At 67.0% G+C, this 21,907-nt stretch overlaps 1 protein-coding gene across 1 annotated transcript in view; it reads left to right on the top strand.

Annotated features, from left to right (window-relative positions):
- The first annotated feature begins 11,764 nt into the window (after positions 1–11,764).
- Positions 11,765–21,907, top strand: part of BRD3 (bromodomain containing 3) — a 17,654-nt gene continuing 7,511 nt past the window's right edge. Inside the window, exons 1-8 of the mRNA XM_029921026.1 lie at positions 11,765–12,071; positions 12,210–12,534; positions 13,272–13,409; positions 14,043–14,190; positions 14,955–15,169; positions 16,964–17,335; positions 19,722–19,850; positions 21,754–21,902. Of these exons, the coding sequence (XP_029776886.1) occupies positions 12,322–12,534; positions 13,272–13,409; positions 14,043–14,190; positions 14,955–15,169; positions 16,964–17,335; positions 19,722–19,850; positions 21,754–21,902 (1,364 nt within the window). The 5' untranslated portion in view covers positions 11,765–12,071; positions 12,210–12,321. The remainder of the gene's footprint in view (positions 12,072–12,209; positions 12,535–13,271; positions 13,410–14,042; positions 14,191–14,954; positions 15,170–16,963; positions 17,336–19,721; positions 19,851–21,753; positions 21,903–21,907) is intronic.

Genomic DNA, 21,907 nt, shown 5'->3' with positions numbered 1-21,907 from the left:
GCCTGGCTGCGGGCCCCTCGAGGCTCCCGCTGGGGGCCCGGCGCCGCCGCCGGGCCAGGGGGCGAGACCAGGCCGGGCCCGCCTCGGAGTGGCGCGGGGACAGCCCCCTCCAAGAGTTAGGGGCCCCGCGCTGACTTTGGGCCCCTTTGAGTTGTCGGGTCGTTGCTGCCAGGCCGGGAGGAGACCCAGTTCCCGTTTTGAAATGCGCCTGAAAAGCGCTTAATCTGGTCTAGGTGGGCATGGAGCGGGAGGCGCGGGGTGCTTCTCTTTCCACTCGGGGTGGGCACCGGCGTGACTGTGGCACGAGCGCATCGGGGAGCAGTGCCTGCCACGCACACCTCGAACATCCCCGTGGCCCTAGTGGGCTCCTCCGTGAATAAAGCTGGGGGCCCCGGGGGAGTTCTCTCTCTCTCTCTCTCTCTCTCTCTCTCTCTCTCTCTCTCTCTTTCCACCGGTTGCTCATATGGGGGCAGGGCTGGCGTGGAGGCCTGGTGCGGCCTCCTTTCCCTAGGGGGCCCAGGGACAATTTTGGAAAGATGAGTCGGGACACAGAATGGGGTCTGCTAGGTGGCCGGCTTGGGGCGGGTTCCTCCTGAGTTCTCTCTGTTGCGTCCATACCCACAGTTGTCCCTCGATCCTTCGTTTTGGCTGAAAGCTTTCTGCCCAGACGTGCAGAACTGGCGTCCCTCCCCGTCTGTTAACTTGGTGACTGACCGCAAAGTTAGCGGGGTGGGTGTGTGGGGCGGGGGTGTGGTGCACCAGTGGGCAAACTAAGGTCAGGAGAAAAACGAGGGAGGGAACCCTTCCTGCCCCTCCTCATGCTCCCCCACCCCACTGAGGACGAAGAACGCAGTTTCGTTGGCTTTCTCCCTTACTCTTTTCTTTAAAATGGGGATTCTTTTCCTGGGAATGGCCCTGGGAGATCCTGAAGTTGACGCAAAGTTGCCTGGCATTTGGGGGGGGGGGGGAGGCGGGAGGAGTAGTTTGGGCCGCAGAGGGGTCAAGGGGAGGTCTGAATCCGTGCAGGGGGTCAGCTCTCAGGAGTTAAGGACCTCTCCTTCCCAGGGGCCCTTCTCAGCAGCCCTGAAGGTGGCCTCTCATTTGCAAATAAAGCTCTGTGTTTGCCCTTTTCTGTCTTGAGGCCTTGGTGTGTGCTGGTGGTTACAGATAAGGAAAGATAGGGCACAGGGCAGCGGGGAGGGACAGGAGGTGACGGGGCAGCAGGGGGCATTTCTCTCTGACCTTTCTGGTGACCTGGGGGCTGGGGGGGGGGCACACCTCAGCCCCTGGGCATCAGAAACTGGCTCCAAGCAGCTCCTCAGAGGCCTGGATCCTGTCCCAGCCCTGCCACGGGGACGTCCAGGGAAGTGGGAATTAAGGCCCTTTTTCTGGGTGGACGTTCAGCCGGCACCGTTTTGATTTTTGTTTTGTTTTTAGGAAGTAGAGTAATTGATTTCCTTCGGCGACAGCTCGCGCGTGCTTTGGAAGTGAGCTTCGAATAAAGGACGGGATTTGTAAACACTCGGCTCCCGCCTTTGACTCACGGGCAGTCCTGGGCAGAAAGTGAAAGTGGAGGGGGGGCACCCCCGGCGCGCCGCCCAGCCCGCTGCTGCAGCCAGCGGCTCCTTCCTGTGCCCTCCTCCTGCAGGCTGGCGAGCTGCCAGCCACCAGAGCCCGGTGCCCGGCAAGTGGTGAGGTGCACGGCCACTTCCTGGTTCTAGGTGGGGGAGCCTTCCTGGGGGAGCCCTGCCCCTCTCCGCCTCCCGGGCAGAGCGGAGGGATTGGTACAAGACTAATGGACCTGCCTTGGTGCCCAGCCGTGGCGTCTGGCTTTCTGTCCACCGCTGGTGGGCCCTGTTCTCGGGAGAGCAGCATTCCCTCTGTGGGTCCTTGGGAAGCCGGGGTCGGGGCTGGGAGTGGGGGGCTGCCCGTACGCAAAGCCCACCCTCCCCAAGTGGCTGCTGGCGGCTGCTGGCGGCAGCCGGCTGGGAGCCCCTGCAGGTTGCTTGAGTTTGGGGACAGTTCAGGTGACGAGCTCTGGAGCGTGGGGGGTGGGTAGCCTGGTCCTCTCTTTTCCCCCTTCCCTACCTGAGCCTCGAGCTGTAACCAGCGGCACCCCAAGGCAGACCCCCGACACCTTGCCTCAGCAGGCCAGCGGCCAGTTGGAGCATTCTTTGTTTCACAAGGAACTGTTGGCAAACTATGACCGAAAGCAGCACCCTGCTCGCTGCATACTTGCCTTTGGGACCTCAGGGTGCCCCGGGGACGCCCATCTGGGGTGCGTGCCTTCCCTCCCACCTGAGGCTTTGCCCTTTATTTTGAGCAGAAGAGAAGACCAACAGGTGCTCCCGAGGCGCTGGGCCGCCTGGTGTGCTCAGGCCGGGAGCACCAGTCACTGTCCAGGTGCCCAGGTGGGGGCTGGCGTTTCCGCGAGGCCCTTTGGTGCTCGCACCCCCAGTCCGGGCACCTCTGCTCCCGCCATCCGAGAAGTGTGGGGGCGCTTCAAGGCCAAGGCTCCTGTTTGGGGATTGTTCACACGGTGTGGTCTGCATTGGAAGTCTGGCTCCCGTAGGCACCGTTGCAGTGGATTAGCGGGGCCAGCTGCGCGTGGCGGGGGCTTTGGGGCTGCCGTCCAGTGCTGCGGGGGAGTGTTGATCTCTTCCGCCAGCTCCTAGTTGTTCTAGAAGCGAGTCTGCTCTCAGCTGACGTCCTTTCTAGGGCCTTTACAGCCCCCAATGAGAGCCAGCTGAAAGATGCGTTTTGGAGGAAGGCCCCTCCCTCCTCGCCATGGACCCCGAAGTTCTCGAGGTGTTTGCAAGTCCTTTTCCAGCCCCTCGGAAGGTGTCACCCGGAGCGCGGTGCTAGTTCAGGTGTCCCTCGTCCGTTTTGTCTGCGTGGGTTCACGTCGGGCTTGGTGGCCGGCGTGGGAGTGTGATGGAGACGGGCTGGTGGGCTGCGGTGGGGGCCCCGGTGGGGTCCCGGGTAACAGGAGCCCCAGGACTGGGAGGCAGGAATGCCTTCACCTGCTGGCTGCTGTCACGGCAGCCGCTGCCCACAGACAGGAGCACGTGCCCAGGTCCGTGTGGCCGGACCCTCGTAATGTGTCACTAGAAGGGAAAGGAGCCACTTCGGGTTCGTGACTAAGAGCTGAGGGGACGGCTTTCCTGTACAGGGGCAGGGACCAGAGGGCGTGCCGGGGTGCAGAGTGTGTGTGAGGGACAGAGAGGCATGGGCCTCCCCAAGGGCTCTCCCCCACCCCCCAGCTAACTGCCTGTGCCTCCAGCGGTAGCCCTGGCGGACTGGGCACTCGCCGGTGCCAGCCCAGTGCCAGGCGCTGGGTGTGGAGAGCACAGCTCCCCTGGCTGCAGGCTCGCGGATGAGGCCCGCGCCCCTCAGTGCTCCGTCCTGGCTGCTCCCACGCTGTCCCGGCCGGTTGTGGGTCTGGGGTTAGAGACACAGATGACCTGGTGACCGTCCCCAGTGATGACAGAAGGCCTCTGTCCCCATAGGCGTGTCGGAGAGTCTGAAGGAGCGATGGGGAGTAGACCCTGCGAAGAGAGCCGTTCGGGCTGTGGCACCTCCCCCACCTGGGCAGGGTCCCCGTGTGTGGGCCGTCCGAACCTCCACTTGATGCTGCGGGGCCCGACGCTCAGGGTCCCTGCCCCTCCCCTCGCGGGTCCCTGAGCGGACGTGTTTGGGGAGCGGAGGCCAGCGTGGGGTGAGTTGGGTAAAGCGGTGCCCCCCTGCGACGTGGCCTGGTCCCCGTCAGGCCACACGGAAGGGGAGAGGCTCCGGGTGCTCCCGCCCCCCCTTCCTGGGATGGAACACGCCAGGGCCCGGGGCCGCCCCCTCCCCTGGCAGACCCGTCACAGCCTGGCCCTGGAAAGTTGGCAGGGTCGCGGGAGCTCACGGGGCCGGCCCCCCACCTCCATATATGTGCGGGGCCACCTGGCCTCCAGCGGCCTCGGGGGGGACCAGCTGACCCGAGAGGATGGTCCTTCCCTCCCCAGGCAGGAGTGTGGGGCCCAGTCCCCTTTGTCCTCACTCAGGGTGTCTGTCCCCTGAAGACCTTTCCCTTTGCCATGGGTCCCTTGCCCCTTCCCAGCATCGTGGAAGGTGTCATTCAGTGCAGCCTGTGGCCTGGCCTTGGGGGGTGCCCTGCGGGGATGCATGTGCGTGTTGCTGGGGCTCCCCCACCAATCACCAATGTCACCAGTGTCACCAGATTCTGGCCTGCCAGGTGCCTGGGCCAGAGCTCAGTGTTTCCAAGCACCCGTGTGTGTGTGTGTGTGTGTGTGTGTGTGTGTGTGTATGCGCGTACAACTCCCCGAAGCCCCCTAGGCCCTCACACCCCTTGAGAGGCACCCCTAGCGTGGCAGGGGGAGGTCAGAAGAAGTATGGAGACAGCCTCGCGGTGGCAAGGGGGTGCGACCGGTGAGCCGTGGGCCCTGCTCGGCAGGGGGTCTCAGGTCCGTGTTGAGGCTGGTGTTGGGGCGAGAAAGGAACCCCCCAGAGGCTGGCCTCCCCACGAGGCCGGGGGGGGGGCGGGGAGAAGCGTGAGACCTTGGCAAACAGCAGGTTGAGGACGCAGGAGGCGGGCCAGGGCCCGGGCGCCCTGCTGCTGTGGGCACGGAGCCCAGAGGACAGGGCGGGGCCTCAGGACGGGCAGGACCACAGTGCTGGTCCGTCTGCGGGCCAGGCTAGGGCCTTGGGGCAGTCCCACACCCCCAGTGGAGAGGCCGCACCTTTGTTGGGACCGAGCCAGCCGGGGTTGGGTCGCCCGCCGTGGGAGAGCAGGTGTGACCTAGACCCGGGGTGCGCTCGCTGTCCGAGTGGGGTGTGACGGACCCAGCCTGCTGGTCCGCGCCCCTCCCCTGGGTCCCCTCCCCTGGCCGCACAGGAAGAGGCAGTTGGCTCTGTCTGTCATGGAAGCCGACCCTGGCCTCACGGATCCCGTTTCCTGAGACCTGGATGGCCAGTGCCAGGGCGGCCACCAGTCAGCATGTGCTGCTTGGGGCACTGGCGTCCCGTTCTGGGGCTGCACTCAGCTCCTTGTCTGCCGGGTGGGGAGGAGGGTTCCGAGAGGCGGCAGCAGGGACTCTGGGGTGGGGGCGAGTGGCCTCGTCCGAGTGGCCTGTGCCTCTTTCTGGCCAGGTGGCCTTGTGCCCCTGTGCCCTGTCAGCCCCACCCCCGCCCCGAAGACGGAGCTCACGTGACCCCGACCGGCGCCACGCCAGGGGGACGGCAAGGACAGTGGGAGGGAGGTGTGGCAGTGGGGGCCCCCCCAGGGGTGCAGAGTGAGTCCCCCCCACCTCTCTCAGGAGGCCAAGTGTTGGAAGGCCATGACCATTGCTGGTGGGAACGGTGGATCTGAGCAGGACCCATGTCCCCTTCCCTGGCTGAGATGGGACGGACACCTACCTGTGACCTCCCCCTTCCAAGAGTGTGCCCAGTGCCTCCTCTCCTCCCAGGACATGCCGTGGACCCCCACCGACTCCTCCCCTGGGTCCCTCCATCCTCCCTTTGAAAGCTGGGGCTCCCCCCCCCACCTAAGTAAGGGGTCCTCGCTCTGGGCCAGGCCAGCCTGGAAATGCCCAGTGTGGCCCCTGCCCCCTCCTGGTCCCATCCCTCCATGGCTGAAGGTGCTTCATGGCCACCTGCAAGTGAATGTCCATGTGTCCCTTGGTCCGTCTGGCTGCCCGGGAGCGTCCAACTCGGCCTGCCTCCGGCGCCGCCTGTGGGCAGCCGCTGCCCCGTGTTGGGGTGTTTTCCACGGTGGTGACTGGTCAGAGGGTCCTACTCTTCTCTCTGGGGGCCCTGAATAAGGTCTTGCCCTGGGTCCCCGAGGGTGGAGCCAGCATCCAGGTGGACTTCTGAGTTTCATCCGGAATCCTAGGTCCCCCGTGGAGGAGGGAGGCAGGTCCCAGAGGTGGAGTCCAGGCCCCTTGGGAAGCGGTGGCAGCTGCCCAGCTGGTTCCAGGCCAGCCCCCGCCTTGCCGCCTGCAGCCCCAGGGCCCCCCCCCCCCCCGAGGCCGGGCACACAGCCCCTCACAGGGTGGAGCACGTGTGGCCCCCGCGGGTGGGGCGGCCTGTCCGTGTCCCCTGCCACCTGCCCACTCTGGAGACTCCGGGCTCTGGCTTTCACTTGTGTTTGAGGGTTTTGTGGTTTGTCTGAGTTTCCGCTCCGGGCAGTTTCAGATCCTCTCAAGTCGAAGGCAGCTCGTCTCCACTTTGACCTTCACCCACTCCGCACGTGCCGGCCTCCTGCCCTGGCGGGTGTCCTCTGGGGGGTGGGGCGTCCCCTGCGCCTCGGCCTCCCCCTCCTTGCCCGGCGGTCCTGGCTCCGAGTGGGCGCTCGGCAGAGGCTTCCCCGCTGTCCCCGGCAGGAGCGCCGCTTGCCCGCCGTCTGTGGGGCCGCAGTGGCGTGGAGGCCCCGCTCCCTGAGCAGGAGGGCTGCCCCCGCGGGGGGAGGGCCGTCTGTGCCATCAGCCGCCTTTGGGGGTGCGGTGCCAGTGGGGGTGGGGGGCTGGAGGCGCTGGCCTACCTGGAGGCTAAAGCAGAGAAATGAACCGCTCCTGCACTGCGCCTGTTCACGAACCTTCAGGCCCACATCCTGGAAGGATGGTGGGCTGTGGGCACTGAGGCCGGCAGACTGGCGCTGCACGTTTTTACCCCAGAGGACTAGGCCTGTACCCCGTTCCCCAGGGAGCAGCTGGGGGGGGGGGGCAGAGCAGACATCACACCCTCCGGACTCTGCATGTCCCAAGTGTCGGGTGTCTCACTGCCCCACCCCGGCTCGGGGGGGCCTCTTCCTAGCCAGGTGGGGGTTGTGGGGGGGCAGGTCATGTCCCCCCCGATCTCACCGCTGCTGTGAGCGGGTGGGGGATGTAGGGTCCTGAACACCCAAGGAGAAGTGGGGTTAGCTCTTCCTTCTGGTGCTGTAGGAGTGTCCAGGGCAGACGGGGAGCGGCGGTCCTGGGGCCCCAGAGGGCCCCGCTCCTCCTGGTTTGGCCCGTCTCCAGACCCCCCTTCACTTTCACGCTCTGCCCCCATTATCGGGAAGCGGGCCCCGGGCAGGTTTCATTCATAAGACTGAGCACCTGTCTCTGAAAGATAGGGGCCCCAGAAAACTTAAAGTCACAATATCTCTATCACCCCCAACGTCGTAACGCCGAATCCAAAAGGTTATCAAGGAAGCGCCAGCCCTCGATTTACTTTGCAGCAGGCCTTTCTAAGCTTTTTTTATGTTTTTTATTTATTTCTTGAGAGACAGAGATAGCATGAGCAGGGGAGGGTCAGAGAGAGAGGGAGATACAGAATCCAAAGACAGGCTTCAGGCTCTGAGCTAGCTGTCAGCACAGAGCCCAGTGCAGGGCTCAAACCCATGAACCTCAAGATCAAGACCTGAGCGGAAACCGGATGCTTAACCCACTGAGCCACCCAGGCGCCCCGTGCAGCGGGCATTTCTAGCAGCCTGGCTCAGGCGCCAGAGTCTGGGGCCACCACCCAGTAGCCCGCAGCACCCCCCTTGATTGCCGGACCCTGAAATGGAGCAGCACCAGCCCACCCCCCTCCGTGTGACCTGGGAGTCCCAGGCCGGATGTGGAGGTTGACCCCCGTGGCAGCCTTCCTTGTCACACGGATCCGACGGCCACGACGGGGTTGGGCCTTTCTGGTGTTCCAATTTCCCTTTGTTGCCCGCTTGATTGGGGGGCCCCAGGGTGCCCCCCTGGGGACTCCCTCGAGGAAGTGCGGGAGGTCCCCTACAGTAGATGTAGGGGGCAAGCCAGGCTGCCCCCGTGGCAGTTTTCTGTCCTTTCTGTCCCCCGCCAGTGCAGCTGGGCAGGCTCTGCCCGGCCGTTTCTCCCCAGCCCGGCACGGCTGGGGGGCGGGGCCAGGGTGTCCCGTGTCCCTGCCCGGAGCCCCGGCCTGCGGACAGCAGCTGCCCAGCGGAGGGCGATGGGTGCTGCAGGAGCCTTTCTGCTCCGGTGACGGATGTGACGCTTCTGTGTGTGGCTGGTGGGGTGGCCCGGAGTTGTAACGTGCGGAGCTGGGAGGACGTGGAGGGGCTGGTCTCGTCCGCCGGGACACAGAGGCCAGGTGCGAGGCTGTGTTTCTCTTCGGTAGACATGTTTTAGATGTTCTACATGTGACCTCCGCGTGTCTGCGGGGGTCCGGAGGCCCTCAGCCTCTGGTCCCCGGCCGTCCGCGATGCCCTGGGGACCAGGGCACCTCCTTGTCTTCCAGCCCAACATGCCAGAGTCACCCAGCTCCCTCGCCATTGGCCAGGATGTCTCTGGTCCCCACATCCTTGTGGCTGGGAAGCTGTGGCACCTGTGTCTCTGTCCGTGGGGCCAGGTTGGGAGCACACTCGGTGCGGTGACAGCAGTGCTGGAGGTCCGCCAGTGAAGGGAGCCGAAATCTGAGCCCTGGTGTGAGAGCCCCGGGCGGGGGCCCCAGCCTTGTCATCGGTGCGTGTGCACGGCCACTCGGACCTCATAGGTCACACGGGCATCTCGGCTCGTGGCCGGGGCCAGCCACTCCACGTACTTCTCTGCGTTGCCTCCGCCACCTGCCGCTGCCAGCTTCACCCAGGAGGGCAGCCGTGAGGGCTGGCGAGTGCTGCCCCGGGGTGGGCCCTGCTCCTGGACACGTCACAGGGAGAGGCTGCTCAAGGAGCCCTGGGCATCCAGGGACCTGCGGCCGCCCTGGCAGGTGCTGTCGCGGGATCACACAACGGCCAGACTTCACGCCATGTTGAACTTTCCTGTGGCTTTGTACTCTGTCCATCGCTGAGTTTTAGTTCGTGGCTGAACCCGGTGAGGGATTGGGCTAGTAGCCTAATTAAGGTTTTGTTTTGTTTTGTGTTTATTTTTGAGAGACAGAGAGGGAGACACAAAATCCGAAGCAGGCTCCAAGCTCTGAGCTGTCAGCACATAGCTGGACGTGGGGCTCGAACCCACAATCTGTGAGGTCATGACCTGAGCCGAAATCGGACCCTTAACTGACTGAGCCCCCCAGGGACCCCAAGTTTCACTTTCTTTCTGGAAGCATCATTTGCTCCCTGACCCCGCCCAGGGAGGCTGATGGATAGTGTGCTTCCGGGCTGGGTGGCAGGAGCCGTGCGGGGCATGCCCGTGCTTCCCGTCTTGTCCCTGCTCTTTACCCTGACAGGTGGGCTGGGTCTGTGCCGCCTGGGGGTGGCCGGTCGGACCCTGGAGGCTGGCAGCGCTGCTGAGCGGGACTCCATCCTTTGGGATCCAGGTGGCCCTAGGACTTCGCCTCCAAGGATCTTGCTGGGCTGCTCGGCCCTTCCCCGTCCCTGTGTCCGTGGCCCCAGGCCTCGGCGGCGGGAACAGGAGCTCCGAGCGCTTGGCCATGGACCGAGTGTGGAATTGTGGTTGGCTTGTGCTTCAGCAAAGTTTTTCAAAATGGGAATTCCTTTACCCTCTTCGTCTTCCAAAGAAACGTGTCCTAAACTCGGCCTACCTGTTGAGCAGCACAAGCAGGGGTGAGAACCTCGTCCTCGAGGGCTGGTGTGCAGGCCCTGGCCCGTGTCTGCCTCCTGGTGGGGCCTCCCACGTCCTCCTCCGTGTCTGGGAAGCCACCACCCGGCCCGGAGCAGTGTCCAGGGGAAAGGCCAGGCTTCCGCTGTGGCTCTGCTCGGCCAGGACCGGCCCCGAGGGCCTGGCTCCGTCTGACGGGTGACGGAGCACGTGCTCCCGTAAGGCCGCAGCCACTTGGTGGGCCTGCAGACGACGCTGGGCACCCGTGTGCTTTTATGACCGGGGAGCCTCCCGCCGAGCCCCCTCTCTGCGCGGCAGCCCCCAGGCCTCAGGCTCTAGAGGTGTCTGGCCAGGCTCTCTGACTGTCCCCTTGGGGGCCTCCTCCGCAGAGGTGGGTCCTGGCCCTCGGGCTGGACGGGCTTGTGAGGGACCCCCAGCCTCAGGCTCTGCCAGCCTTTCCTTCCTCCCTGTTGAGCTGGTGCGGGGGATGGAGGACCAGCTCCCCGGAGGTGTGAGGGGCCGATGGCCGGGCACTGTCACCCTGACGCCTGATGGGATGCCATGGCCCCTGCCGTTACCCTTGGGAACTTGCAGGGGTCTGGAGGACAATGCCCCTGCCCCGGGGAGGTGGACTGTTTGCGGGAAGTGGGGGGCCGTCTCTGCGCAGTCCCCGCAGATCATGGGGCGCCATGAGCCAGACAGTGCCGGCCCTTCCTGCACGTGTCACAGGGCCTCAGAGTGGAGCTGGAGGCAGGCTTCACCGCGGGCCACCGTGCAGGGCCCCCTGTGGCCAGTAGTGACCGCTGACATTCAGTGAGCCTGCGCTGGCTCTGGGCACCGTGCTCAGAGCTTCCGCAGTGCTGTCTGGGCGCCCCTGGCTCAGGTCATGGTGGCTGCTGGTCTGCCCCTGGGCACTCACCTCAGGGCAGGGCCAGGGGACTCGTTCCCGTGTTAGTGGCCAGCGCTGCCTTCCTGCTCAGCCCCGGGTTTGGAGCAGTGGTGGCCAGGGCAGGGAGGGAGGCCTTGGGACATTTCTCAAGTCCCAGTGGCCACTTGAGCTTGTCCCTGCGTGAGCAGTGCCTGTCTGTCCGAAGGTCCGTGTCCCTCCAGATCGATTTTTGGCCCCTGGCTGCATCCTACCTGTTTGTTCCTGGCTTCCTGGCCGAGCGGCAGCAGCAGCAGCAACAGTGCTAGATGCCGGGGACCCACCCCACTGCCAGAGGTGCAGGGAGGGCGGGGAGCAGGGGGGTTCACCGAGGTCCCAGCAAGGGGCTGTGGTGCTTTGGTGGGGGTGGGGGTGGGGACAGCGGGGGTGAGCTGGACCCAGGTTTGCACTGGGCTCCCACCCTCGTAGCCATCAGCACGGGCACTGTCCCCCTGAGCCGCCGGTGGGGGCTGCGGCACCGTGTCGGCTGTACGCTGCCCAGGCTCGGCGACCCGGAGGGGCGGGAGAGGCGCCAGCTCGCTGCCGGGGCTCGAGGGAGGGGGTCAGGGCCGTGCGCGCCCCGGGGAGACGGGCCCCGCACCTCGGGAGGCGTTCCGGGCGTCCCTCGGATGCGCCGCAGCTCTGCCGCGTGCGTCAGCGGTGCCCCTGCTGTCTGTCTGAACCCTCCGCACTCTGGCTGGACGGGTTTGGCGCAGGCCCGTGACTTTGGTGCGGACACGCCCACGTGGCAGGTGGCAGGCCTCCGCGGGTGCTCACTGGCTCACGGGGCTCCCCGAGCTTTAACCGCCCGCTTTTGCAAGTGGCAGGTAGGGTGGCTGGTCAGTCACCGATGTGGGCCGCCCCCAGTGCCGTCTGGTGCCTCACGTGGAGGACGCTCCCGCCGGCCCCGAGCCGTCTGAATATTGTGACGGGGACTGAGAGACGCAGACACGCGAAGTGGGGCAGGGCCCAGAAGTGTGGCCCGGCGCTCACATTGCACACGCGCTCTCCAGTCCACGCTGTGCCCCGCGTGTAAAAGCGGGGCCTCCGGCTGCTACCCAAGATAAGTCAGGGCTTTGGTGTCGGGACCGGCCTGTGTGTCTGGGGTGCGGTTAATCCTCCTCCTTCCCAGCCGTGAGCTTGGAGACACTCCTGAAAGCTGGCGGGGCCGGGGGGGGCATGCGGGGTCCACAGCAGCCCCACCATTACTGGGGAGCGTGCCCTCCCCATTGGCCCGGGGCCGGGTGTGTCCCCCCACCCCCACCCGCCATCACAAACCAGCCCCGTTCTCGTGGTTACGTCGGAACCTTGCAGCCAGGGGGCCCAGCTCTGCGAGGTGTGCGGTTCCGCCAGTGACCTGCCTGCGTGGCCCGGCGCCGTGGGGTCGATGCCGTAGCGCTCTCTACGTGCGACTCATTCCCCAAAGTAGCCTCGGCCAAGGGCAGCCAGAGTCGGCCCCCAGCAGGCAAGCAGGTGGTGGGCAGCGTGCCAGGAGTGGCCACGTCCGGGGGCCCCCGCCTCCCACTGCCGGCCGTGTGCCCGGACAGCCACCTTCCCGCCCCTGCGTTGCCCGCCTGCCCAGGTGGCCTGTGCTGACGTCCCCGCCCTGCCGCCGCCTGAGAGCAGCGGCCTGGTGGCAGGTGAGGGCTGGTGTGCGCAGGGCGCCTGGCGGGCGCCAGACAACTGGCCTCGCTGACACCGCTCGGGAGCCCGCGGGGCTGGGGGAGGTGGTGGCGCCTGGGTGACCGGCCGCCTCTGCTCTGCCTCCTCCCCCTCAGGTGCTGCCCGGGTGGGCCCGGAAATGGGATGTCAGGCGGCCGAAAGGAGCACAGTGGAAGCCTGGGCGTCCCCGAGCCGCTGCTGTGACGGCCAGTGAGCGAGCAGCGGAGGATGTCCGCCACCACGACGGTCGCCCCCACGGGGATCCCAGCGGCTCCGGGCCCTGTGAACCCGCCCCCGCCGGAGGTCTCCAACCCCACCAAGCCGGGCCGCAAGACCAACCAGCTGCAGTACATGCAGAACGTGGTGGTGAAGACGCTCTGGAAGCACCAGTTTGCCTGGCCCTTCTACCAGCCCGTGGACGCGGTCAAGCTGAACCTGCCCGTGAGCACCCTGTCCTCCCCGCGGGCGTCCCTGCCCCCCCGCCCCCCCCCCGGCCCCATTCCCGGACCGGCCGCCCCTCGGGCCGAGGCCGCGGTGGTGCCAGGAAGAAGCCAGGCCCAGCCCGGGGCCCGCGGTGACCAAGGAGCAGAGGGGCTCCTTAGGGGTTTGGGGGTGTGGCGGCCAGCGTCTCTGAGTGGAGGGAGCAGGGCGTCAAGTGCAGGGACCTGTGCCCTGCAGGTTGGAGAGGGAGGGGCAGGAGCCGGGACTCACCGCAGTCTTCCTTCCGTTCCTATGTACCCTGGAGAGCACTCGGGGGGTGCTGCCCCGGCCCAGCCTCGGGGCGCGCCTGGCCATCTGATGGGTTTCTTACCTGGACCCAAGTAGAGAAACCCTGAGCGCTTTAAGCAGAGCCCTGTATAAGGAGCTGGTGTCCTGGCCTCCGGGCCTGGCTTGTCACCGGCCTCCGGCGGACCCTGGGTTTGGGGGCCTGGCCCCGCGTCTAGAACGCCGATCGGCTCTGGGGCCTGCCTCGTGGCGCAGCTGTGTGCGTCTCTGAGAGCCTCCTGTCCCGGCAGCTGCCAGGCGGGGGGCGCCGCAGGCGTTGGCAGCTGGCTGGGTGCTCGCCCCACGCCCCGCCTTTGGGCCAGGCCCGCGTGGCATGTGGTCGCTGTCCTCGGGGACGGCGGAAGTGACCACACGGTGGGCGCCCCTGACATCTCCAAAAACCTCTCTCGTAGGATTATCATAAGATAATAAAGAACCCAATGGACATGGGGACAATCAAGAAGAGGCTGGAAAACAGTTATTACTGGAGCGCGAGCGAGTGTATGCAGGATTTCAACACCATGTTCACAAACTGTTACATTTATAACAAGGTAATGGCGTGTGCGGCCCCGAGTCCGGGCACATCGCCCCCTGGCCCTCCGCCCTTCTGGCCGCCGGCCCCACTCGGGGTCCTGTTCGCTGCCTGCACCCCCCGCCACCCTTGGGTTTGGGGAGATGGGAACAGGCTCTTCAGGGGGAGTTTAGGGACCAAATGCTGTAAGCCATCCGAGCCCTGGGACCTAGACGCTTCTGTGGAGACACGGGGGTCAGCGCGGGCGTGGGCCTGTGCGGCCGCCGGGGTGGCTGGGGCACTCTCCCTCCTCTGCGCGCAGCCGCCCAGAACGCCGAGGAACCCGTGCGGCGGGGGACCGTGTCCACACAGTGATTTCCAGCGGGAAGCGTAGATTAGGGAAGGTCCGTGCGATCCTGCCTTTGTGGGGGTTGCTGCTTTCGGCAGCGACATGGTAAAGCAGAGAGGCACTGAGGCGAACCGGGGAGAAGGTCACCGCGGGACGGGCCGTCTCCAGGGTGGAATGCGCCCCGTGGGCCTCCGCCGCCGCCCGCGGCAGCAGATCTCCTACCAGACTCTCGCCCGTGGTTCTGGAGCCGCAGCAGGCGATGGCTTTGGCAAACACGTTGGTTCCGTTCCCGACAAGTGACCTTGGCTCTCCCTGTGTCTTCAGCCCACAGATGACATAGTGCTAATGGCCCAAGCCTTAGAGAAAATTTTTCTACAGAAAGTGGCCCAGATGCCCCAAGAGGAAGTTGAATTATTACCCCCTGCTCCGAAGGGCAAAGGCCGGAAGCCGGCCGGCGGAACCCAGAGTGCAGGTAAGGGGGTGGACGGGCGCAGTCTCGTTACCTGACCCCCCCGCCCCCGGGGGGCTGACAGCAGCATTTCTCCTGCGGCTCCCTTGGCCCCTCTGAGCTCAGTTTCCCGGTCTGTGGAGTCGGGCTGCCTGAGGCCCCGCCGGCCCTGGGTGGCCTCGTTACGGTCTGCTTCGGGGCCCCCTGTTGTGGGGAGACTGTGGTCTTGCCGGGTCCCTGTGTCCCCCCAGGACCTTGCCTGTGTGGCGTGTGTTGTGTTCCCTCTGACGGGAGAGGGGGTGTGCGCCTCGTCAGGCCGGGCAGCGTGGGCGCAGCACTGGGAGCCCTGGGGGGCGGGTCTTACCTGGCCCAGGAGCCCGGGACAGGGGGCGCCCTGATGGGCAGGCCGGCGGGGTGGGGCCGCAGTGGGTACCCAACACCGCCGGCCATCACACTGTGCAGGTGGGACCGAGGGTGGCGAAGGCGCTCCTCCTGGGCCACGCCGCTGGGTCTCGGTGGAGTCCGAGTTACCCTCCAGGGCCCACACCTGGCCCCTCTCCCAGGCTGCGCCTTGTCCAGACCTCCTTGTTCAGAGTTTAGCCTCTGGCCAGAGGGAGAGCCTGAAGAGGCTGGTTCCGTGGAGGCAGCCCAGGTCCGGGGCCAGGGGTCAGAGGAGGAGGGGCTCCCTGACACTGGTGTGCTCTGGCTGGAGGGGATGGCCCAGAAGCTTCTGGAAGCTGGGGGGCAGGTCAAGCCTGGTGTGTTCAGCGTCCTTCCTTGTCTTCAAGGTACGCAGCAAGTGGCGGCCGTGTCCTCTGTGTCCCCAGCGGCCCCCTTTCAGAGCGTCCCCCCCACCGTCTCCCAGACGCCTGTCATTGCTGCCACCCCTGTGCCAACCATCACCGCGAACATCACGTCGGTCCCTGTCCCCCCGGCCGCTGCCCCCCCTCCTCCCTCGACGGCCATCGTCCCTGTGGTCCCTCCCACTCCACCTGTCGTCAAGGTGAGCGTCCCTGGGGACCTGGCCAGCTGCCATCTGACCGCTGGGCCGGGGTTCCTGGATCCGGGCGGGGCGGGGCGGGCCTGTCCCTGGGCACCAACTGCTCGTCGGGTGTTGGGGACGCGTGACTTTGGTTCTCTCTGTGCTCCTGACGCAGGTGGGGAGACCGAGGCTCGGTGGCTTTAGGTCACACAGCTGGTGCGGGCAGGCTGCGCTGAATCCCGCCTGTCTGGCCGGAAGGCCTGATCTTTGCAGTGCAGGGGTCCCAGGGGAAGCCGGGTGGAGGGGCCTAGAGCCCTGCCGCCGCTCACACTTGCACTCAGGGCAGTGGCCCCGGGGCACCCCCCGCGGCGTGAGCTCCAGCGCCGCCCATCTCCCCCGCGCGCCGGCACTCTCGGTGGGGGCTGTCCCGGCCGGGTCTGGGCTCAGAGCCGGCGCTCCCCGTGAGGCCCGGGCCGGCCGCGTGCTGGGCGCTGACGTGTGCCGTCTTCGTTTGCCCCTCACAGCGGCCCTCTGGGCAGACAGTATTCCCCCCAGGTTACAGATGAGGAAGCAGGCGCTCAGAGGGGTTAAGTGGCTCCCCCCAGGTAAAACGCCCCCTCCGTTGCTTCCCCTCCCCGTGGCCTTCACTGCCTGCTCTCTCCCGGGCGGCGCCTGGCCAGGCTGCCCAGTGCAGTGCCCAGCTGTTTTTGGAGCATGTCCTGTCTGCCGTGGCCAGGTGACGGCCCTGCCCGGCCTCGGTGGCACGTGCTTGGCGTCCTGTGCGTGCCCACAGGTGTCTGGACTGCCAGCTCGAATCCCTGCCGGCCCAGGGGCGGTGGCTTGGCTGGGGTGGAGACCGTGACGGCGCCCCGGAGAGCGGGTCGCCGTGAGGCCACCAGCCCGGGCGCTGCGGCTCTGAGGGGCTCCTCTGCCGGTCTGGGAGGCGGGGCGCCGGCCGAGCTGGTCTCGGGCGCACCGAGCCCGGGCTGCAGCACACACCGTGATGCCCGCGGGCCCCCAGGCACGGTTCCTGGAGGGCCGCACACGGCCCAGCCCTCCTGGGCGTTCAACACATTCTCCCTCACCGGGTACGTCCGCCTGAGTGCCCGACACACGCCCGCGAGGGGCTCTGTTGATCGTGTTCTCATTCCCTCTCCTGGGGGAAGATAGCGCTCCGTGGCTCCCGCTGCCTTCGGGGTTCGAGTCCCGACTTGCCCAGTCAGCTCCTGGGAGTCCCTGGTCCCAGATGCACTGCTGCGGCCCTGCCCGGCCCTGCCCTTTCTGCCTCCTGGCCTCGGCCTGCCCCACCGTGAGCCACAGCCTGGAGGCCCTGATCTGGGGCTCCCCCGCTGGCCTTGACAGGCTGGGGATCCCGTTCCTCTCTGCGGTCCCTTAGCCCGAATCCCGCTCGGGGACGATCCCGCCACCCAGGTCACTCTGGAGCCCCCAGCACGGCCCCCGGGGCCAGAGGCAGGTGGATGGCATGTGACACCGGGCGCTGCTGGGGCGTGGCCGGGAGCCGGGACCGCGGAGGCCTGGGGGCAGACGGAGCAGGCCCTCAGAGGGGCGGCTCGGGGACGGTTTCTGAGTCCAGCCTCACCACTACCAGCTGTGTGACCTTGGGCCTGAAACGCGGCCCCTCTGAGCCTCGGCGTCCCATGGGCTGCGGGGGCGGGGGGGCCTCGGGGCGGAGGGACGTGGCTGTGCATGCGCTCGCGGTCGCTTTGCTCGGTGCCTGGCCGATAGTGCCCCAGACGCGAGGCTGAGCCGCCTGCGTCCCCGTGCCCGGGCTCACTGGGCACGTCGCTGTCGCAGAAAAAGGGCGTGAAGCGGAAAGCGGACACCACGACGCCCACGACGTCGGCCATCACCGCGAGCCGGAGCGAGTCGCCCCCGCCGCTGTCGGACCCCAAGCAGGCCAAGGTGGTGGCGCGGCGGGAGAGTGGGGGCCGCCCCATCAAGCCGCCCAGGAAGGACCTGGAGGACGGCGAGGTGCCCCAGCACGCGGGCAAGAAGGGCAGGCTGTCGGAGCACCTGCGGCACTGCGACAGCATCCTCAAGGAGATGCTGTCCAAGAAGCACGCGGCCTACGCCTGGCCCTTCTACAAGCCCGTGGACGCCGAGGCCCTGGAGCTGCACGACTACCACGACATCATCAAGCACCCGATGGACCTCAGCACCGTCAAGGTACTCCGACGCCTGACGCTGGGGGCGGGACGGGATCCGGGAGGACGGCGCCGTCTGCCTGCTGTCACCCAACCTGCGGCTCCGGGGTCTCGTCCGCCCGCACCCGGCTCCGTCACCTCCTCCCGTGTCCTGTCCCAGCGCGTTCACAGGTTTCGTGCCGTGCCAAGGAGGCCCTTTCAGGCTACCCGTGCGCTCAGGTGGCCAGACAGGGGCCCTGGGGTGGGGGTGGGGGCGCAGCCCTCGGGCAGCAGACCCAGGGCCGGGATGAGCTCCCAGGAGGTCTTCCCTGAGCAAATGCAGGTGGGGCTCCTGCCCCCCTGCCCCGATCCGGCCTGGGCCCCAGCCCAGCTGCCCTTCCCCTCCCCCTCTCAGAGAGCGTTCAGAGCTGGCCCCTGAGGTTCCAGGCACCCCTGGCAGTTGGGGACTGTAGCCCATCTCCTCTGCGAGCTGCCCGTGTGGCCCCGGGAGCCACCCCGCAGAGGGTAACGGTGGTGTCTTTGCACAGATGGGGTCTGGGCCTCGAGCGGCGGGTCTCGGTCATTCTGCCGGGCTTCCCGGCAGTGCCGGCCTGGGGCGGGGGCTCCCTAAAGGAGCCTTCCCCCTTGGGGGTGTGAGTTTCGGGCAGGACAGACCTGGCTGTCCCAAGCATTGGCGCTTGGTGAAGCACTCAGGTGACCAAGCCTCTTCCTCGGGGTCCTTGGGTCCTGCCTCTGCTGGGAGCCTCGTGACGGCCTTTGCCTTGGACAGTTTGGGACCAGTGTGAGTTCCCGCGGGTACGGGACGGACATAAAGGTCTCGGCAAGGCAGAGGCTGGTGGAGAGCAGGCCTCCCTTCCCAGGGGGGGCTCCTAACCAGGGTTCAGGCTCGCTCTTGGCCGAGGCCGGCTTTCGTCTGGCCAGTCTTGACCGCGGGGCAGCGGGAACACAGGCTCCCAGATGGGGTTCTCGAGGCGGAGGGCTCGCGCCACCGAGCTGTCTCCCCGCTCAGGATGTGGGGGGTCCTGGCCCCTCGCTCCCAGACAGGGCTGTATGCACGTCTCGCCCTCCCTACACAGTGACCTGGCCGGGACGTGGGGTAGGGGACACGGGCTGGGCCTTTCGTCAGCACGCGCCCCTTCTGGTAGGGACAGGGAAACTGAGGCTGGATGGGTGGGTAAGTCGTGGGCGGAGCCAGGCCTGGGTTCCTGATCTGTGACTCTTCAAGCCTGGAGCTCGGGCAGCAGAGCTCACGTCACCCAGACGGGGGCGTTGTTGACACTGGGACACTCGTGCCCTTAGTCCCCAGAACTTTTGGGGGGCAGGTGAGGCTGGGCAGGAGGAGGCACTCATCCGAGCCACCTAGCCGGGGACAGGCGAGGGGGAGCCCTGGGGCCGGGTGGGGGGGCTGTGCCCTGCAGGGGCCTGGGCGGCTTGCCGTGGCGCTCGCTCCCTTCAGGAAACACCCCGTTGTCTGGGAACGAGCCAGCAGCCCCTCCTGGGGTGCCCCAGGCACACTGAGGCTTAGCCTGTTTGTGCCTCAGCCCTGGAAGGGCGGCCAGGGGTCAACGTAGGACCAGAACCTGAAAACGGTACAGAAGTCCAGAGGGTTTCGGGTGCCTGTTTGTCCCCGGTAGCTGGGGGTCCCTGCAGTAGGGAGGGTGTGGCGAGGGCTGGAGCCGTGCAGCCTGGGGCCTCTCTGCAACTCTGAGGCCGGCTGGCAAGGGGGCACGTGTCAGGGCGCTAGAGAGGCTGCGGGTCCTGGAGCCGGGCTGCACTCAGCCCGAGTCCCGGATTCCGTTAGTGGAGGCGCAGACTAGCCCGGTGTTGGGCTCCAGCCTGCGGGGCCTCAGTGCCCAGGAAAGAGGGGCAGCCCTCGCCCTCGCCCACAGGGGGTCCCCGGCTGGCAGTTTCTGCTTGGACCTGGGAGGCGCAGGGAGCTTGCTCCCTCACCAAGTCCCCCCTCTATCTGCCCTGACTGGCAGCTTGCGCCTGTCAGTGATGGCCTGCCTGAGTTCCAGCCCCGCCTTGTCCCACTGGGTCGGCCGGGATCAGCTTGTGGGGGGCGTCTGGATTCTCACAGAGGCCAAGTGAGCGTCTCAGTCTGTGACCTGAGGAGACCCCACCCCCCCAGAGTTGGCAGCAACTTTTCCGGGGCGCCCCCCGTCCCGCCCTGGGGCGCCCCCCGTGAGGGATTTCGTGGTGTGGAAAGTCACACGGGGTGTGGAGCTGGACGTGGGCAAGGAGAGCTCACGGGGCGGCTGCGGGGCCCCGGTGCCTCTCTGGGCTGTTGTTCGGGGGTCCCACCAAGCCTTCCACCCTCTCTCTCTCTCTCTCGGGCGGGTGGCAGGGGGCCTGGCGGAGGCAGGGCTGGGGGCAGCGGCCTCACGCCCAGCGCTCCTGTCTTACAGAAGAAGATGGACAGTCGCGAGTACCCGGACGCCCAGGGCTTCGCAGCTGACATCCGGTTAATGTTCTCCAATTGTTACAAATACAACCCCCCGGACCACGAGGTGGTGGCCATGGCCAGGAAGCTGCAGGTAACCTGAGGCGCTCTGGGGCGGAGGGGCTTTGGGGCACAGGTGGGACCCCACCCTGGCCGGGAACGCGGCGGGGCTCGTCCCCCCCGAGTGGCGCCCAGTGCTGGCTGAGGGGACACGGTGGCGGACAGGCGGGGCCCGAGGGCATAAGGAGGCGCCTGTTCTCCTGCAGCGCTGGGCTCCGTTCCCGGGGGTGAGGAGGGGGCTCCCACGCACCTCCCAGCGGGGCTGCTGGGGGTCATACGTGACGTCGCTGTGTGCGTGGCCTTCTCTTTTCCGACGACGAGAGCAGACAGTTTGTGGGACACGTGTGGGCACCGCGGGGAAGGCGAGTCTGAGCTGCAGCGCAGGGGCTGTGCCCCTGGCCCTCACGTCTTGCACATGCGGACCTGGGTGTGCACATGCATGTGTGTGATTCGTGTGTGACTTTGGGCAGAACTGGTGCTGGACCCACGTCCTTCGTGGGTCAGCGCGCTCCCTTGGTGGTGCGCGTGGCTTTCCTGAACCGCAGCAGCGGAGTTCTAAGCGCTCTGTCACGGGGACGCGGCCCCTCCTCTCCACGCTCCCAGTAGCTTTGTTTGTCCAGGACGCGGCTGTCCGCTGTGTGAGATGTTCCTAGTCTTGGGCCCAGAACCCTTGACCGCCCAGGACCCAGGGAGGGGGGGGGGACGCCGTCTTTCGTGCGGCTGCGCCCTCCTGCGGGGGGGCCGTGCTGATGCAGGCTGCGGCCTCTGCGGACTGGCTCCTGCTGGGCAGTGGGGCTGAGCGGCCCTGGCCTGGCGGTCCCGGTGTCCCTGGCGGTCCAGCGCCCCCGAGAATTCCGGTGGAGTCTGCGGCTTTATCCTGAGACAGTGCCTTGGAGCAGAAGAGCTTTGCAGAATTCCCCTCCGTGTGTGCGCCGTGACGTCCCTGGACCCGCTGAGCTGGTTCAGCTTAATATGGAGGCCGGGCGGCCCCGGTGGCGGATCAGCTGTGCAGGCAGAGCTCGGCGGTCCCCGTTCTGTTCCCACCAAAGGTGGCTCTCGGCTGCCTGGCCGCAGAGGCCGAGAGGCTTGAATACCCGGGGCTGTTGAGCGGGTGCCCTAGCACAGGGGTGCAGGGCAGCTGTGGGGCGGCGCCCTGCCAGGCTGGCCCGTGGCTCTGTGCACCTGCATCTTGGGGATGTCTTCACCCTGGGAGGAGAGTCTGGGACCAGAGCCCCGAGCAGGCGCTCTGCAGCTGGGTGGCGGGTTGGCGGGGAGGCCCGTCGCGTGCGTGAGCTGGTGCGGGGCCAGCCGGCTGAGCTTCCCGGAGGGAGGGCCCCCTCGAGGCTGCGCACCCCTGTCTGAAATGAGCCGGGCGGCCAGGAGGGGGCACCTTGGCCGGGAGGTGCTCCTCAGGGCCAGGTCCTGCTGGCAAGGGGCTTTTCAAAGCCAGTTTTGACAGGACAAGACTTTTGCCTTCCGAACCAACCTTTTTGGGTTCACTCAGAATGAGATGTGATGCAGTAAAAGCCCAGGGTGAGGACGGGGGAAAGTAGAGACTGGCGCCCAGACCCACGGGGGTCGTAGGTCAGACAAAGGCAGGCACTGGAGCTTTGCCACAGGGGGAGGGTGCAGCCTCCAGGAGCCTCAGACCCACAGGCTAAAGGGAGGCCCCGATGCCCAGAAGGCTCCTGTGCTCGGCAGATGGCGCTTGGGGACCCGCTCCTAGAAGTCTGGGGCTGGGGGTGCCCTGTGGCCCCTGGACCTGCGGGCGGGGCCCGGATGGGGAGGGGAGCAGGCTGGGAGCTGCGGCCCAGGCTCCCTCCAGGCCTGGCCTTCCAAGCAGCTGGGGGTGTTAGCTCCGCGGGCATCTGGGGCCTCCACCCCGTGGGCCGCCTCGGGGGCACCCAGGACCTCAGGCAGCCCCCACTCTCCCGCAGGACGTGTTTGAGATGCGGTTCGCCAAGATGCCGGACGAGCCCGCGGAGGCGCCCGCGCTGCCCGCGCCCGCGGCCCCCGTGCTGAGCAAGGGCGCCGAGAGCAGCCGCAGCAGCGAGGAGAGCTCGTCGGACTCGGGCAGCTCGGACTCGGAGG

The sequence above is a fragment of the Suricata suricatta genome, chromosome 13, assembly GCF_006229205.1.
Source record: "Suricata suricatta isolate VVHF042 chromosome 13, meerkat_22Aug2017_6uvM2_HiC, whole genome shotgun sequence".
Taxonomy (NCBI): domain Eukaryota; kingdom Metazoa; phylum Chordata; class Mammalia; order Carnivora; family Herpestidae; genus Suricata; species Suricata suricatta.
The sequence above is the reverse complement of the archived record's forward strand: the minus strand, read 5'-3'. Positions and strand labels throughout refer to the sequence as shown.